We start from the raw sequence: 17,399 nt of genomic DNA on the forward strand, positions 1-17,399 counted from the left end.
TGATGGAGAAGGATAAGAGGCTTATGGAAGCTTCTTGATGGGAGAAACTGACTGAGAGGGAAACTGGGTCTTGTTCTGAAAAAACCCTAGCTTTGACTAGACAGACATTTGCCTGCCAAATATTCCACTCTCCTCTTTCACCTTCATCAAGAGGCTCTTTCATTCCTCTTCACTTTCTGCCATAAGGGTGGTGGTATCTGCATATCTGAGTTTGATATTTCTCCCAGCAATCTTGATTCCAGTATGTGCTTCATTCAGTCTGACATTTTGCATGATGTACTCTGCATAGAAGTTAAATTAGTAGGGTGACAATATACAGCCTTGACATACTCTTTTCCCAGTTTGGAAGCAGTCTATTGTTTCATGTCTGGTTCTAACTGTTGCTTCTTGACCTGAGTACAGGTTTCTTAGGAGGTAGGTAAGGTGGTGTGGTATTCCCATCTCTTGAAGAAATTTCAGTTTATTGTGATCCACACAAAGGCTTGAGCATAGTCAATGAAGCAGAAATAGGTGTATTTCTGTAATTCTCTTGCTTTTACTATGATCTGATGAATGTTGGCAATTTGATCTCTGGTTCCTCTGTCATTTCTAAATCAAGCTTGTACATATGAAAGTTCTTGGTTCACATAGTGTTGAAGCCTGCCTTGAAGGGTTTTGAGCATTACCCTGCTAGCATGTGAAATGAGTGCTACTGTGTGGTAGTTAGAACATTCTTTGCCATTGCCCTTCTTTGGGATTGAAATGAAAACTGACATTTTCCAGTCCTGTGGTCACTACTGAGTTTTCCAAATTTGCTGGCATATTGAATGCAGCACTTTAACAGCATCATCTTTTAGGATTTGAAATAGCTCAACTGGAATTCTATTACCTGCACAAGGTTTGTTTGTAGTGATGTTTCCTAAGGCCCACTTGACTTCACATTCCAGGATGTCTGGCTCTAGGTTTTTTATCCCACCATAGTGGTTATCCAAGTCATTAAGATATTTTTGTATAGTTCTTCTTGTATTCTTACCCCCTCTTCCTATTATCTTCTGCTTCTGTTAGGTTCATTCCATTTCTGTCCTTTATTGCACCCATCTTTACATGAACTGTTCTTTTGTTATATCTAATTTTCTTGAAGAAATCTCTAGTCTTTCTTATCTGTTGTTTTCCTCTATTTCTTTGCATTGATCACTGAGGAAGGCTTTCTTATCTCACCTTGATATTCTTTAGAACTCTGCATTGAAATGAGTATATCTTTCCTTTTCTCCTTTGCCTTTAGAGTCTCTTATTTTCTCAGATATTTGTAAGGCCTCCTCAGACAACGACTTTGCCTTTTCACATCTCTTTTTCTCAGGGATGGTTTTGATCACGCCTCCTGTACAATGTCATGAACCTCTGTCCATAGTTCTTCAGGCATTCTGTCTACCAGATCTAATCCCTTGAATCTATTTGTTACTTCTACTGTATAATCATAAGGGATTTGACTTAGGTTGATTTAGGTTATACCTGAATGGTCTAGTGGTTTTCTATACTTTTTTCAATTTAAGTGTGATTTTTGCAATAAGGAGTTCATGATCTGAGCCACAGTCAACTCCCGGTCCTGTTTTTGCTCACTGTATAGAGCTTCTGCATCTTTGGCTGCCAAGAATATAATCAATCTTATTTCAGTATTGACCATCTGGTGATGTCCACGTGTAGAGTCTTCTCTTGTGTTGTTGGAAGAGGTTGTTTTCTATGACCAGTGTGTTCTCTTGGCAAAACTGTTAGCCTTTGCTCTGCTTCATTTGTAATCCAAGGTCAAACTGTTACTCCAGGTATCTCTTGACTTCCTACTTTTGCATTCTAGTCCCCTATGATGAAAATGACTGTGTGTGTGTGTGTGTGTGTGTGTGTGTGTATTAATTCTAGAATGTCTTATAGGTCTTCATAGAGCCATTCAACTTCAGCTTCCTTGGCATTAGTGGTTGGGGCTTAGGTTTGGATTATCGTGATATTGTATGCTTTGCTTTGGAAATGTATGGAGATCATTCTCTCATTTTTGAGATTGCATCCAAGCACTGCATTTTGGACTCTTGTTGACTATGAGCGCTACTCCATTTCTTCTAATGGATTCTTTCCCACAGTAGTAGATATAATGGTCATCTGAATTAAATTCTCCCATTCCCATCCATTTTAGTTCATTGATTCCAAAAATGCCAATGTTCACTCTTGCCATCCAGCACCTATTTGACCACTTCCAATTTACCTTGATTAATGGGCCCAACATTCCAGGTTCCTATGAAGTATTGTTCTTTACATCATTGGACTTTTTTTCACCACCAGACACGTCTACAACTAGGCATTGTCTCTGCTTTTGCTTAGCCTCTTCATTCCTTCTGGAGATATTTCTCTGCTCTTCTCCAGTTGCATATTGGACACCTACCAACCTGGGGAGGTAGGTCTGTGCTGTAAATAATAACACTGCTGCTTCCTCTAAATAGTAACTGATAGTGTATTTTAGGGCTTCCCAGGTGTCTCATTGATAAAGAATCCACCTTTCAATGTAGGAGACACAGGAAACAGGTTCAATCCCTGGGTTGTGAAGATCCCCTGAAGGAGAACATGGCAATCCACTCCAGTATTCTTGCCTGGATAATTCGAGGGACAGAGGAGTGTGGCAGACTACAGTCCATGGGGTCTCAAAGAGTCAGACATGATTGAGCAACTGAGAAAGTGAGAATGATCCTAATCCATGATCCTAATACACCTGTTTTAAGGGGTTCTCATGCCAGATTCCCAGGGGCTTTGTTCAACATAAGGTAATTAATGGGGCTTCCCAGATGGTGCTAGTTGTAAATGCAGGGGATGTCAGAGATGCGGGTTCAATCCCTGGGTTGGGAAGATCTAGGTATTCTTCCATGGAGAATTCCATGGACAGAGGAGCCTGGTGGGCTACACAGTCCATGGGATTGCAAAGAGTTGGACATAACAGAAGCGACTGAGCACAAGGTGATTAATAAGATATGCAATAATGGCTAAGGCTGTTGGATATTAGCTGAGTAAGATTTGGTGGTTTTCTGAACACAAATAACAAAGTCTGGAGAAAAATGCACATCATCACACACAGGCATTCTTAACCCTGATTATTCTCCCTCTGAGACACTGCAGCTGTGATTAAAAGCACAACCTTGGGAATAAGATAGTGTGGGTCTTATGCCCAGATCTATCACTTAGATGGGTTAATATAGTTAATACTGGGCAGTCAGTGCTCTTAATCCCTTAGTCTCTGGGGTCTCAAGAGGATTTCTTGAGTAGATTCTTGTAGAGTGCCTTCTGGCCACTACCAAAGGCATTAGAACCTTGAACAAGAGGCAACTGAGAACTTATTCAAAACTAGCAGGTCTCACATAGCTTGAATAATAACCTGCAACAGGGCTATCAGCCAGAGAGATCCCCTGTCAAGGAAGATCTGCACCCCACACTTGTGGGGTGTGTTCCCAAATGTCCTCAGGGTTATGGGAAACACAGCTGTCAGTCCTGTGAACAGTAGGTTTATACATGTGACTGTGGGCTGAAGCTATGGCTGTGACATAGTCTGCTTCAAGACAGCGAGCTCAGTGCTTGTGGGAAAAAGATGCTACTTTGGGCAACATAACAACAGAGCCTTGACATCCCCTCTCCCCATGTTCTACTTAACTTTTTGGTAGACCTTCCAGTTCACTCATCCTGGCATTCTTCTCAGCCCTAATGGGGTTTGAAAGAAAAAGGATAGATTTTCATGGCTCCAGATTCCCTGGACTATAACTCTTGGGTTTGAGGTGAAGTAGGTGATGGGGTGTTTGGGTTCCCTGGTTTTCAAGGATGAGATGATACCTGGTTTATAAAGTCGACCCCACCTTCCATCCCTGCTGGAGAGAATCAGCTGCACTTTGATCTCCTGACAGGGAAGCAGGTGAGGGAGGCCACGCCAAAGAGTTCACTCCAGGACTTTCCCTGGGGGAACAGCCACGTCTGCTTCCTGTTCAGAAGCCCTGTCTGTGATGAACAGTGTTGATGTCACTCTCTGTGGAGTGGAAATGGGAGCCTGGTTCTTGTGAGTTTTCTCTGCTCTCTGGAGCTGGGTTTTCAGGTCCTCCTGACAGAGTGATGAGCCCCAGAATTCACCTGTATCATCCCTGTGAGCACCCAGTGTCCAGACTGGATGAGTTCTGAGGGTGACTGGGACATCTGGTAGGGATACAGAAAAGACCTGAACACAGCTCCCAGAATTTCTTATTTGGAGCTTGAGCTCAATCTGAGTTTATGTTGCTCTTACAACACAAAGTTATAGGCAGCTAAAAAGTTACTCAATAGAGTGAAGAGAGAGAGCAGTGTGGATGCTGAAATGAGAACACAGTTACATAACTGGATGATCAAAAGCATCACTGAATCACTTTCAGCTCTGTGCCTAAATGAAGTAAAAAGGGGAAAGATTAGAACATATCGCTGGTCAGAGAAGGGTTTTTCTTTAAAGCAATATTACAGCTGAGCATCTAACAGTTAGGTTCCCGGTCAGATGTCCCAGGCAGGAAAGAGTCCCACTCAGAGCTGAGTGGATGGTCACCTGGCCCCTAGCCCAGGCTGTCCTCCCTAGCCCAGGGCTTTCCACCCTCTCTGAGCCCCAGTGACTTACAAGAGGAAGCCAGCTCCTTCCATCATCTTTTTTTTTTTTTTTAATTCATTTATTTATTTTAATTGGAGGCTAATTACTTTACAATATTGTAGTGGTTTTTGCCATACATTGACATGAAACAGCCAAGGGTGTACATGTGCTCCCCATCCTGAACCCACCTCCCACCTCCTTCCCATCCCATCCCTCAGGGTCATCCCAGTACACTGGGCCTGAGAACCCTGTCTCATGCATTGAACCTGGACTGGTGATCTGTTTCACATATGGTAACATACATGTTTCATACTACTCTCTCAAATCATCCCACCCTCGCCTTCTCCCACAGAGCCCAAAAGTCTGCTCTTTACATCTGTGTCTGTTTTGTTGTCTCTCATATAGGGTCATTGTTACCATCTTTCTTCAGTTCAGTTCAGTTCAGTCACTCAGTCGTGTCCAACTCTTTGCAACCCCATGAATCGCAGCATGCCAGGCCACCCTGTCCATCACCAACTCCCGGAGTTCACTCAGACTCACGTCCATCGAGTCAGTGATGCCATCCAGCCATCTCATCCTCTGTCGTCCCCTTCTCCTCCTGCCCCCAATCCCTCCCAGCATCAGAGTCTTTTCCAATGAGTCAACTCTTCGCATGAGATGGCCAAAGTACTGGAGTTTCAGCTTCAGCATCATTCCCTCCAAAGAATTTCCGAGGGCTGATCTCCTTCAGAATGGACTGGTTGGATCTCCTTGCAGTCCAAGGAACTCTCAAGAGTCTTCTCCAACACCACAGTTCAAAAGCATCAATTCTTCAGCGCTCAACTTTCTTCACAGTCCAACTCTCACATCCATACATGAACACCAGAAAAACCATAGCCTTGATTAGATGAACCTTTGTTGGCAAAGTAATGTCTCTGCTTTTGAATATGCTATCTAGGTTGGTCATAACTTTTCTTCCAAGGAGTAAGCGTCCTTTAATTTCATGGCTGCAGTCACCATCTGCAGTGATTTTCGAGCCCCAAAAATAAAGTCTGACACTGTTTCCATTGTTTCCCCATCTATTTCCCATGAAGTGATGGGACCAGATGCCATGATCTTCGTTTTCTGAATGTTCAACTTTAAGCCAACTTTTTCATGCTCCTCTTTCATCTTCATCAAGAGGCTTTTTAGTTCTTCTTCACTTTCTGCCATAAGGGTGGTGTCATCTGCATATCTGAGGTTATTGATATTTCTCCCAGCAATCTTGATTCCAGCTTGTGCTTCTTCCAGCCCAGCATTTCTCATGATGTACTCTGCATATAAATTAAATAAGCAGGGTGACAATATACAGCCTTGATGCACTCCTTTTCCTATTTGGAACCAGTCTGTTGTTCCATGTCCAGTTCTAACTGTTGCTTCCTGACCTGCATACAGATTTCTCAAGAGGCAGATCAGGTGGTCTGGTATTCCCATCTCTTTCAGAATTTTCCACAGTTTATTGTGATACATACAGTCAAAGGCTTTGCCATAGTCAATAAAGCAGAAATTGATGTTTTTCTGGAACTCTGTTGCTTTTTTGATGATCCGGTGGATGTTGGCAATTTGGTCTCTGGTTCCTCTGCCTTTTCTAAAACCAGCTTGAACAACTGGAAGTTCACAGTTCACGTATTGCTGAAGCCTGGCTTGGAGAATTTTGAGCATTACTTTACTAGCGTGTGAGATGAGTGCAATTGTGTGGTAGTTTGAGCATTCTTTGGCATTGCCTTTCTTTGGGATTGAAATAAAAACTGACCTTTTCCAGTCCTGTGGCCACTGCTGAGTTTTCCAAATTTGCTGGCATATTGAGTGCAGCACTTTCACAGCATCATCTTTCAGGATTTGGAATATCTCCACTGGAATTTCATCACCTCCACTAGCTTTGTTCGTAGTGATGCTTTCTAAGGCCCACTTGACTTCACATTCCAGGATGTCTGGCTCTAGGCCAGTGATCACACCATCGTGATTATCTGTGTCATGAAGATCTTTTTTGTACATTTCTTCTGTGTATTCTTGCCACCTCTTCTTAATATCTTCTGTTTCTGTTAGGTCCATATCATTTCTGTCCTTTATCAAGCCCATTTTTACATGAAATGTTCCCTTGGTATCTCTAATTTTCTTGAAGAGATCTCTAGTCTTTCCCATTCTGTTGTTTTCTTCTATTTATTTGTATTGATTACTGAGGAAGGCTTTCTTAACTCTTCTTGCTATTCTTTGGAACTCTGCATTCAGATGCTTATATCTTTCCTTTTCTGCTTTGCTTTTCACTTCTCTTCTTTTCACAGCTATTTGTAAGGCCTCCTCAGACAGCCATTTTGCTTTTTTGCATTTCTTTTCCATGGGGATTGTCTTGATCCCTGTCTTCTGTACAGTGTCACGAACCTCAGTCCACAGATCATCAGGCACTCTATCTATCAGATCTAGTCCCTTAAATCTATTTCTCACTTCCACTGTATAGTCATAAGGGATTTGATGTAGGTCATACCTGAATGGTCTAGTGGTTTTCCCTACTTTCTTCAATTTCAGTCTGAATGTGGCAATAAGGAGTTCATGATCTGAGTCACAGTCAGCTCCTGGTCTTGTTTTTGTTGACTGTATAGAGCTTCTCCATCTTTGGCTGCAAAGAATATAATCCATCTGATTTCAGTGTTGACCATCTGGTGATGTCCATGTGTAGAGTCTTCTCTTGTGTTGTTGGAAGAGGGTGTTTGCTATGACCAGAACATTTTCTTGGCAAAGCTCTATTAGTCTTTGCTCTGCTTCATTCTGTATTCCATGGCCAATTTTGCCTGTTACTCCAGGTGTTTCTTGACTTCCTACTTTTGCATTCCAGTCCCCTATAATGAAAAGGACATCTTTTTTGGGTGTTAGTTCTAAAAGGTCTTGTAGGTCTTCATAGAACCTTTCAACTTCAACTTCTTCAGCATTACTGGTTGGGGAATAGACTTGGATTACTGTGATATTGAATGGTTTGCCTTGGAAATGAACAGAGATCATTCTGTCGTTTTGAGATTGCATCCAAGTACTGCATTTCGGACTCTTTTGTTGACCATGATGGCTACTCCATTTCTTCTTAGGGATTCCTGCCTGCAGTAGTAGATATAATGGTCATCTGAGTTAAATTCACCCATTCCAGTCCATTTTAGTTCGCTGATTCCTAGAATGTTGACATTCACTCTTGCCATCTCTTGTTTGACCACTTCCAATTTGCCTTGATTCATGGACCTGACATTCCAGGTTCCTATGCAATATTGCTCTTTACAGCATGGGACCTTGCTTCTATCACCAGTCACATCCACAACTGGGTATTGTTTTTGTTTTGGCTCCATCCCTTCATTCTTTCTGGAGTTATTTCTCCACTGATCTCCAGTAGCATATTGGGCACCTACTGGCCTGGGGAGTTCCTCTTTCAGTATCCTATCATTTTGCCTTTTCATACTGTTCATGGGGTTCTCAAGGCAAGAATACTGAAGTGGTTTGCCATTCCCTTCTCCAGTGGACCACATTCTGTCAGACTTCTCCACCATGACCCGCCCATCTTGGGTGGCCCCATGGGCATGGCTTAGTTTCATTGAAGTAGACAAGGCTGTGGTCCTAGTGTAATTATATTGACTAGTTTTCTGTGAGTATGGTTTCAGTATGTCTGCCCTCTGATGCCCTCTTGAAACACCTACCATCTTTCTTGGGTTTCTCTTACCTTGGACGTGGGGTATCTCTTCAGGGCTGCTCCAGCAAAGCACAGCCGCTGCTCCTTACCTTGGACGAGGGGTATCTCCTCACCACCGCCCATTCTGACCTTGAACATGGAATAGCTCCTCTAGGCCCTCCTGTGCCCGCGCAGCCACCACTCCTTGAGGTGGGGTAGGTCCTCCCAGCCGCCACCCCTGGCCTCGGACTAGGGTAGCTCCTCTCGGCCGCCACACCTAACCTCAGATGCGGGGTAGCTCCTCTTTCTAAATTCCACATATATGCATTAATATACTGTATTGGTGTTTTTCTTTCTGACTTACTCCACTCTTTATAACAGGTTCCAGTTTCATCCACCTCATTAGAACTGATTCAAAAGCATTCTTTTTAATAGCTGAGTAATATTCCATTATGTATATGTACCACAACTTTCTTATCCATTCATTCACTGATGGACATATAGGTTTCTTCCATGTCCTAGCTATTGTAAGCAGTGCTGCAATGAACATTGGGGTACATGTGTCTCTTTCAATTCTGGTTTCCTCAGTATGTATTCCCAGCAGTGGGATTGCTGAATCATATGGCAGTTCTATTTGAAGTTTTTAAAGGAATCTCCACCCTATTCTTCATAGTGACTATACTAGTTTGCATTCCCACCAACAGTGTAACAGGGTTCCCTTTTCTCTGCACCCTCTCCAGTACTTATTGTTTGTAGACTTCTGGATAACAGCCATTCTGACTGGCATGAGATGGTACCTAATTGTGGTTTTGATTTGCATTTCTCTGATATTGAGTAATGTTGAGCGTCTTTTCACGTGTCTGTTAGCCATCTGTATGTCTTCTTTGGAGAAATGCCTGTTTAGTTCTTTGGCCCATTTTTGATTGGGTCGTTTATTTTTCTGGAATTGAGCTGCAGGTGCTGCTTATATATTTTTGAGATTATTTCTTTGTCAGTTGCTTCATTTGTTATTATTTTCTCCCATTCTGAAGGCTGTTTTTCACCTTGCTAATAGTTTCCTTCATTGTGCAAAAGCTTTTAAGTTTAATTAGGTCCCATTTGTTTATTTTTGCTTTTATTTCCATTACTCTGGGAGATGGGTCATAGAGGATCCTGCTGTGATTTATGTTGGAGAGTGTTTTGCCTATGTTTTCCTCTAGGAGTTTTATAGTTTCTGGTCTTACATTTAGATCTTTCATCCATTTTGAGTTTATTTTTGTGTATGGTGTTAGTGTTCTAGTTTCATTCTTTCACAAGTGGTTGACCAGTTTTCCCAGCACCACTTGTAAAAGAGATTGTCTTTTCTCCATTGTATATTCTTGCCTCCTTTGTCAAAGATAAGGTGTCCATAGGTGCGTGGGTTTATCTCTGGGCTTTCTATTTTGTTCCATTGATCTATGGTACTTTGTGCCAGTACCATACTGTCTTGATGACTGTAGCTTTGTAGTATAGTCTGAAGTCAGGCAGGTTGATTCCTCCAGTTCCATTCTTCTTTCTTAAGATTGCTTTGGCTATTCGAGGTTTTTTGTATTTCCATATAAATTGTGAAATTATTTGTTGTAGTTCTCTGGAAAATACCATTGGTAGCTTGATAGGTATTGCATTGAATCTATAGATTGCTTTGGATACTATACTCATTTTCACTATATTGATTCTTCTGATCCATGAACATGATATATTTCTCCCTCTATTTGTGTCATCTTTGATTTCTTTTATCAGTGTTTTATAGTTTTCTATATTCAGGTCTTATTCTTTCTTTAGGTAGATTTATTTCTAAGCATTTTATTCTTTTCATTGCAATGGTGAATGAAATTGTTTCCTTAATTTCTCTTTTTGTTTTCTCATTGTTAGTGTATAGGAATGCAAGGGATTTCTGTGTGTTAATTTTATATCCTGCAAATTTACTATATTCATTGATTAGCTCTAGTAATTTTCTGGTGGTGTTTTTAGGGTTTTCTATGTAGAGGATCATGTCATCTGCAAACAGTGAATTTTATTTCTTCTTTTCCAATCTGAATTCCTTTTGTTTCTTTTTCTTCTCTGAGTGCTGTGGCTAAAACTTCCAAAACAATGTTGAATAGTAGTGGTGAGAGTGGGCACCCTTGTCTTATTCCTGATTTTAGGGGAAATGCTTTCAATTTTTCACCATTGAGGATAATGTTTGATGTGGGTTTGTCATATATAGCTTTTATTATGTTGAGGTATGTTCCTTCTATGCCTGCTTTCTGGAGGATTTTTATCATAAATGGATGTTGAATTTTGTCAAAGCTTTCCTCTGCATCTATTGAGATAATCATATGGTTTTTATCTTTCAATTTGTTAATGTGGTGTATCACATTGATTGATTTATGAATATTGAAGAATCCTTGCATCCCTGGGATAAATCCCACTTGGTCATGATGTATGACCTTTTTAATATGTTGTTGGATTCTGTTTGCTAGAATTTTGTTGAGGATTTTTTGCATCTATATTCATGAGTGATATTGGCCTGTAGTTTTCTCTTTTTGTGGCATCTTTGTCTGGTTTTGTTATTAGGGTGATGGTGGCCTCATAAAATGAGTTTGGGAGTTTACCTTCCTCTCCAATTTTCTGGAAGAGTTTGAGTAGAATAGGTGTTAGCTCTTCTCTAAATTTTTGGTAGAATTCACCTGTGAAGTCTGGGCTTTTGTTTGTTGGAAGATTTCTGAATACAGTTTCCATTTCTGTGCTTGTGATGGGTCTGTTAAGATTTTCTATTTCTTCCTGGTTCAGTTTTGGAAAGTTATACTTTTCTAAGAATTTATCCATTTCTTCTAAGTTGTCCATTTTTTGGCATATAGTTGCTGATAGTAGTCTCTTATGATCCTTTGTATTTCTGTGTTGTCTGTTGTGATTTCTCCATTTTCATTTCTAATTTTGTTGATTTGATTCTTTCCCCTGTTTTTCTTGATGAGTCTGGCTAATGGTTTGTCTATTTTATTTATCATCTCAAAGAACCAGCTTTTAGTTTTGTTGACTTTTGCTATAGTCCCCTTTGTTTCTTTTTCATTAATTTCTGCCCTTTTTTTTATGATTCCTTTCCTTCTACTAACCCCTGGGTTCTTCATTTCTTCCTTATCTAGTTGCTTTAGGTGTAGAGTTAGGTTATTTATTTGATTTTTCTCTTGTTTCTTGAGGTAAGCTTGTATTGCTATAAACCTTCCCTTAGCACTGCTTTTACTGAATCATATACTGAATCAACAATCATTGGGTTGTTGTGTTTTCATTTTGATTTGTTTCTATGGGTATTTTGATTTCTTCTGTGATTTTTGGTTATTCAGAAGTGTGTTTTTTAGCCTCCATATGTTTGTATTTTTAATAGTTTTTTTTTTTCCCCTGTAGTTGACATCTAATCTTACTGCATTGTGATCAGAAAAGATGACTGAAATGATTTCAATTTTTTTGAATTTACCAAGGCTAGATTTATGTCCCAGGATGTGATCTATCCTGGAGAGGGTTCCGTGTGCACTTGAGAAACTCCTTCTTTGTCTCTTTTCACATCCTTTATTTCAAAGTCTATTTTATCTGATATGAGTATGGCTACTCCTGCTTTCTTTTGGTCCCCATTTGCATGAAATATTTTTTTCTAGCCCTTCACTTTCAGTCAGTATGTGTCCCTTGTTTTGAGGTGGGTCTCTTGTAGACAGCATATATAGGGGTCTTGTTTTTGTATCCATTCAGCCAGACTTTGTCTTTTGGTTGGGGCATTCAACCCATTTACATTTAAGGTAATTATTGATAATTATGATCCCATTGCCATTTACTTTATTGTTTTGGGTTTGAGTTTATAAACCTTTTCTGTGTTTTCTGTCTAGAGAAGATCCTTTAGCATTTGTTGAAGAGCTGGTTTGGTGGTGCTAAATTCTCTCAGCTTTTGAGTGTCTGAAAAGCTTTTGATTTCTCCTTCATATTTGAATGAGATCCTTTCTGGGTATAGTAATCTGGGTTGTAGGTTTTTCTCTTTCATCACTTTAAGTATGTCTGGCCATTCCCTTCTGGCCTGAGGAGTTTCTATTGAAAGATCAGCTGTTATTCTTATGGAAATCCCCTAGTGTGTTATGTGTTGCTTTTCCCTTGATATTTTTAATATTTGTTCTTTGTGTTTGATGTTTGTTAATTTGATTAATATGTGTCCTTGGGGTGTTTTGTCTTGGGTTTATCCTGTTTGGGACTCTCTAGTTTTCTTGAACTTTGGTGGCTATTTCCTTCACCATTTTAGGGAATTTTTCAGCTGTTATCTCCTAAAGTATTTTTTCATGGCCTTCCTTTTTGTCTTCTTCTTTTGGGACTCCTATGATTCGAATGTTGGGGCATTTAACATTGTTCCAGAGGTCTCTGAGATTGTCCTCATTTCTTTTAATACATTTTCTTTTTTCCTCTCTGCTTCATTTATTTCTACCATTCTATCTTTGACATCACTTATCCTATTTTATGCCTCAGTTATTCTACTGTTGGTTCCCTCCAGAGTGCTTTTGTCTCAGTTATTGCATATTCATTATTGATTGACTCTTTTTTATTTCTTTTAAGTCCTTGTTAAAATTTTCTTGCATCTTCTCAATCCTTGTCTCCAGACTATTTATCTGTAACTCCATTTTGTTTTCAAGATTTTGGATCATTTTTTCATTTTTACTGATCATTCAGATCATTATTCTGAATTCATTTTTAGGTAGATTCCCTATTTCCTCCTCTTTTGTTTGGGTTGGTGGGCATTTATCATGTTGCTTTACCTGCTGAATATTTCTCTGCCTTTTCATTTTGTTTAGATTGCTGTGTTTGGGGTGGCCTTTCTGTATGCTGAAAGTTTGTGGTTCCTCTTTATTATGAGGGTTCCTCCCTGTGAGTGTGGTTGGACGAGTGGCTTGTCAAGGTTTCCTGGTTAGGGAAGCTTGCGTCAGTGTTCTGGTGGGTGGAGCTGGATCTCTTCTCTCTGGAGTGCAATGAAGTGTCCAGTAGTGAATTTTGAGATGTCTATGGGTTTGGTGTGACTTTTGGCCACCTGTATTTTAATGCTTGGGGTTATGTTCCTATGTTGTTGGAGAATTAGCTTGGTATGTATGTCTTGCTCTGAAATTTGTTGGCTCTTGGGTGCAGCTTGGTTTCAGTGTAGGAATGGAGGCTTTTGGATGAGCTCTTGTTGATTAGTGTTCCATGAGTTTTCTGGTGTTCTCAAGTTTTGGATTTAAGCCTCCTGCCTCTGGCTTTCAGTCTTATTCTTACATCCCATCCATACAGACTTTCCCATCCATACAGCACCAATGATAAAACATCTAGGTTAATGATGAAAAGATTCTCCACAGTGAGGGACACCCAGAGAGGTTCACAGAGTTACATGGAGAAGAGAAGAAGGAGGAGGGAGATAGAGGTGACCAGGAGGAGAAGAGGGGGAGTCAAAAGGAGAGAGACAAATCTAACCAGTAATCAGTTCCCTAAGTGTTCTCCACAGCCTAGAACACCCAAAGAGATCCAACAGATTTAGGCAGAGAAGAGAAGAGGTAGGGAGGAGATAGAGGTGACCACCTTTCAAAGAGAATGGGCTGCCTTTCTAGGTGGCTGGCATCCTCTGCCAGCATTCAGAAGTTGTTTTGTGGAATTTGTACAGCATTCAAATGATATTTTGATGAATTTGTGGGGGAGAAAGTGGTCTCCCCATCCTATTCCTCTGCCATCTTAGGACCACCCCTGCTCCTTCCTTCTTTATAGAACTGGGGACACTAAACACAAGAGGAGGTTCTGTGTCTTTACTTGTTTGTACCTCAACCCCTCCAAATGTGCAGTGCCCAGGTACACGTCTGTACTGACTGAACTGTCACCAGACAGGCATTCAGATACTGGACTAAGGAGTGAGGACCTGAAAACAGTTTGGAGTTTCCCCTGGATTCTTTCCCCATCATTTTATAAAATCTCTGTAGCCTCATGTAAGATGCATTACTAACTTCCCATAAACAACCTAGTTGTACTAACAGGTCTTCTCTAGAACCCACACAGGTAACAAAGTGATGTCAGTATTTCCTGCTGATACAGCTCAAGTTATCACTCATTCCAGACAGAGGTCAGAGGCTCACCATGTGCCCCTGGCAATAGCAAGTTGCATCCTCATTCATGGTGGGGAATGAGAAATGTAAGGGTCCTCCCTGCCTGGCAGCCTGCAGCCCAGCTGTTCCCTGACAGGCAAGAGCCTGACCCTGGTGCTCATGGTCAGTGTGCTTTTAGAGAAGATGGCAGGAAATGAATGGGAAGTCATGTGACATCAGGCCCCCAACCACATGAAGTCACTCAAAAGATGGACACTGAGGCCACTGTCAGATTCTAAAAGGGTGATGTGAGTATCACAGGCCACAGTGCCCTCCAAACAACAGGACAGGTGTCCAGCAGGCAGATATAAAAACATCCATCATGTTCCTGGAGCAGAAGTCAAGACTATTCAAAGGCTCCTCATCTGCCAGGTCCTGTGGGCACAAGGGCAGTGCAGAACCAGGTGCTCCATGACCTGTACAGAGAATCCTGGCACAGGTGCAGGGAGAGTCCCAGGATGGGGGAGGTGGCAGACTGTCCACTTTCTTACTCATCTCATTCCTGTCCTATGTCTGGCTCCGGTCCAGGGTGGGGATGCACTGACTCTATCTCAGCCCTTGGTTACTCATCTAAGGTGGAATCAATGCACAGGTAGCTCATCAAAATTCAGTGTGGTGAGGACTCTAATGAGGAATTAAAGTTTAAAATGCTACTGGTTAAAAAATTAGTGAATGATAATTACTCACCTATGGAAAAAAAAAGAAATATTGCCATTTGCAGCAACATGGATGGATCTAGAGAGTATTATTCTTAGTAAAGAAAGTCAGAGAAAGACACATATGATATCACTTATACATGAAATCTAAAAATAATACAAATGAATCTATACACAAACTAGAAATAGACTCAGTGGCATAAAAAACAAACTTGTGGTTACCAAAGGGCATTGGGAAAGAGTGAGGAGCAAATTAGAAATATGGGATTAATAGACACACTACTATTAATACGTCAAATAGATAACAAGGATTAAGTGTAAAGCACAGAGAATTTTATTCAGTGTCTTGTAATAACCTATAATGGAATATAATCAGAGAAAAGAACTGAATGACTATACTGCATACCTGAAACTAGCAGATTATTGTAAATCAACTATACTTCACTATACTTTTAATAAATTGTGAGCAATTTCCACCTGGAAAGATACCAGAAGAATATGGAGGGAGAAATATTTGAGAGGATGTTGATGAAAGAACCAGTAAAGAATTTCTTTATCTAAATCTAGCTGGGATTTTGAATTTGATCAAAGATAGTTTCAAAGAGAATCTCTCATTCCCAGGTCATTAAAGTGAAGCGTGGTGTGAGCAGGAATTTGAGGGTCACATGGAGGATTCCCTTTGGTAGGACGTGTGACCTCAGAGCCCGGGAGGCAGTGGTTTCCTCGCATCCAGCCTCCCTGACTTTCTCTGATGTGTGTCTGTCTCTGCTTCCCCAGCTCGGAGCCCGGTGTTTTCCCACTTAGCATCTTCTCTCCGGGGACTCTGGACCATCCGGGCATACAAAGCTGAACAGAAGTTTCAGGAGCTGTTTGATGCACACCAGGATTTGCATTCAGGTCTGTAAGTTTCTGGAGATGATTTCTAAGGATGGGATGTGCTCCCTTCTGAGGCCTGACCTCTGTCTCAGGTAGCCTGGCTGGCCAGCGCCTCTCTGTGTGTCAGCCCATGTTGCCCTCTGCACACATGCCTCCCCCACCCCTTCCTCTCAGCATCCCCTCTGTGCTCCCCTCTTCCCCCCTCACAGCCCTGCTTTTCTCCCCTGACTGGCCTGCATTGTCCTTCCATCACTGTGCCCTGTGGATGTCTGTCTCTTTAAGGCAGGATTCAGTAAACTTTTCTTTTTTCCAAAGGTCCAGATAGAAAATATTGTAGGCTTTGTGTGCTGTCTCTATTGTAACTACTCATCTTTGCCATTGTAGCACAAAGACAGGCAAAGATCATACATTAGTCAATGGCTGTATTCCAATAAAACTTTATTTTCAGAACCAGGTGGTGGCTGTTCTTCCCCCTCAGGGTGTGCTTTGCCAAGTCTTTTGAGAGCATAGATTGAGGGTAGCAGAAGTGTTGAGGAAAATAAGTTCCTGATTTGCTACCCACTTGATTATGCTTTGTATCAGTGAAGTTTGTTTGTTTGTTTTCCATCTAGGTAGAAAATTCAGAATTTCTTCTAAGTATATAAAATCCTGGCCAAACTTTCCAATCATTAATATATTTTGAAGATAACATGGCATTTGAAAGTCACATACAGACCCTGTTAGCTGATGGTCATGTGGACACTGACTCCTAAGAATAACCACCTCAGGCCCTGTAGTGAGGGCAGAAGGTGCTGGAAATGGTGTGAGCTGTGCTCTCTGCTGTCAGAGCTGGGAACAGCTGACCCTTTGAGAGGAGGATCTTCATGTTGAGGCCCAGCACTGCAGGGAACACACCAATGAGATGTTTTTCCATCTTCTTTCTTATGATGGTATTTCTCTTGATAACCCGTGGGTTGAAGTTTTCAAAGCATGCTTCCTGGACTGATTCCTCTGTGTCTCATATGTTGTTTTGTGTTGAACCTAGTTTTCTGGAATCTTTAGGTTCCTTTGAAGTTACAGGTGTGTAACTTTGCTGTCCTACCTTGTGTAAAATCTTCTGTAGCTCAACTGAGAAAATGCTCTCCCTCATGAGAAGCAGCTAACATGTTTTTTCTGTTTATGTATTACACTTATTATGGTTTACAAATGCAGAGGCTTGGTTCCTGCTTTTGACGACGTCCCGATGGCTCGCTGTGTATCTGGATGTCATCTGTGCCATCTTTGTCACTGTTGTTGCCTTTGGGGCCCTGATTCTGGTAGAATGTAAGTACACATGTGAATATTTGTGGTATGTTTGCATTTGATAGCTTTGTTTGTAGTTATTAAACTGTTGTCATCTTGTCTAATATATACTCTTTGGTTCTAATGAGTTGTATTAAAATGTCTGCAGCAGGAGACTCCACAGTGTGTCCATGTAAAGTAATTTGTGTCTTGAT

The 17,399-nt window shown here is 41.0% G+C and overlaps 1 protein-coding gene across 1 annotated transcript in view; it reads left to right on the forward strand.

The window, feature by feature from the left end:
• LOC138986896 (ATP-binding cassette sub-family C member 4-like) overlaps nt 1-17,399 on the forward strand; it is a gene marked incomplete at its 5' end in the record, with an annotated part of 178,740 nt that overhangs the window by 111,493 nt on the left and 49,848 nt on the right. The window contains 2 exon segments of the mRNA XM_070366898.1: nt 15,826-15,945; nt 17,116-17,226. Of these exon segments, the coding sequence (XP_070222999.1) occupies nt 15,826-15,945; nt 17,116-17,226 (231 nt within the window).

The sequence above is a fragment of the Bos mutus genome, unplaced genomic scaffold (assembly GCF_027580195.1).
Source record: "Bos mutus isolate GX-2022 unplaced genomic scaffold, NWIPB_WYAK_1.1 CTG243, whole genome shotgun sequence".
In the NCBI taxonomy this organism is placed as follows: Eukaryota; Metazoa; Chordata; class Mammalia; order Artiodactyla; family Bovidae; genus Bos; species Bos mutus.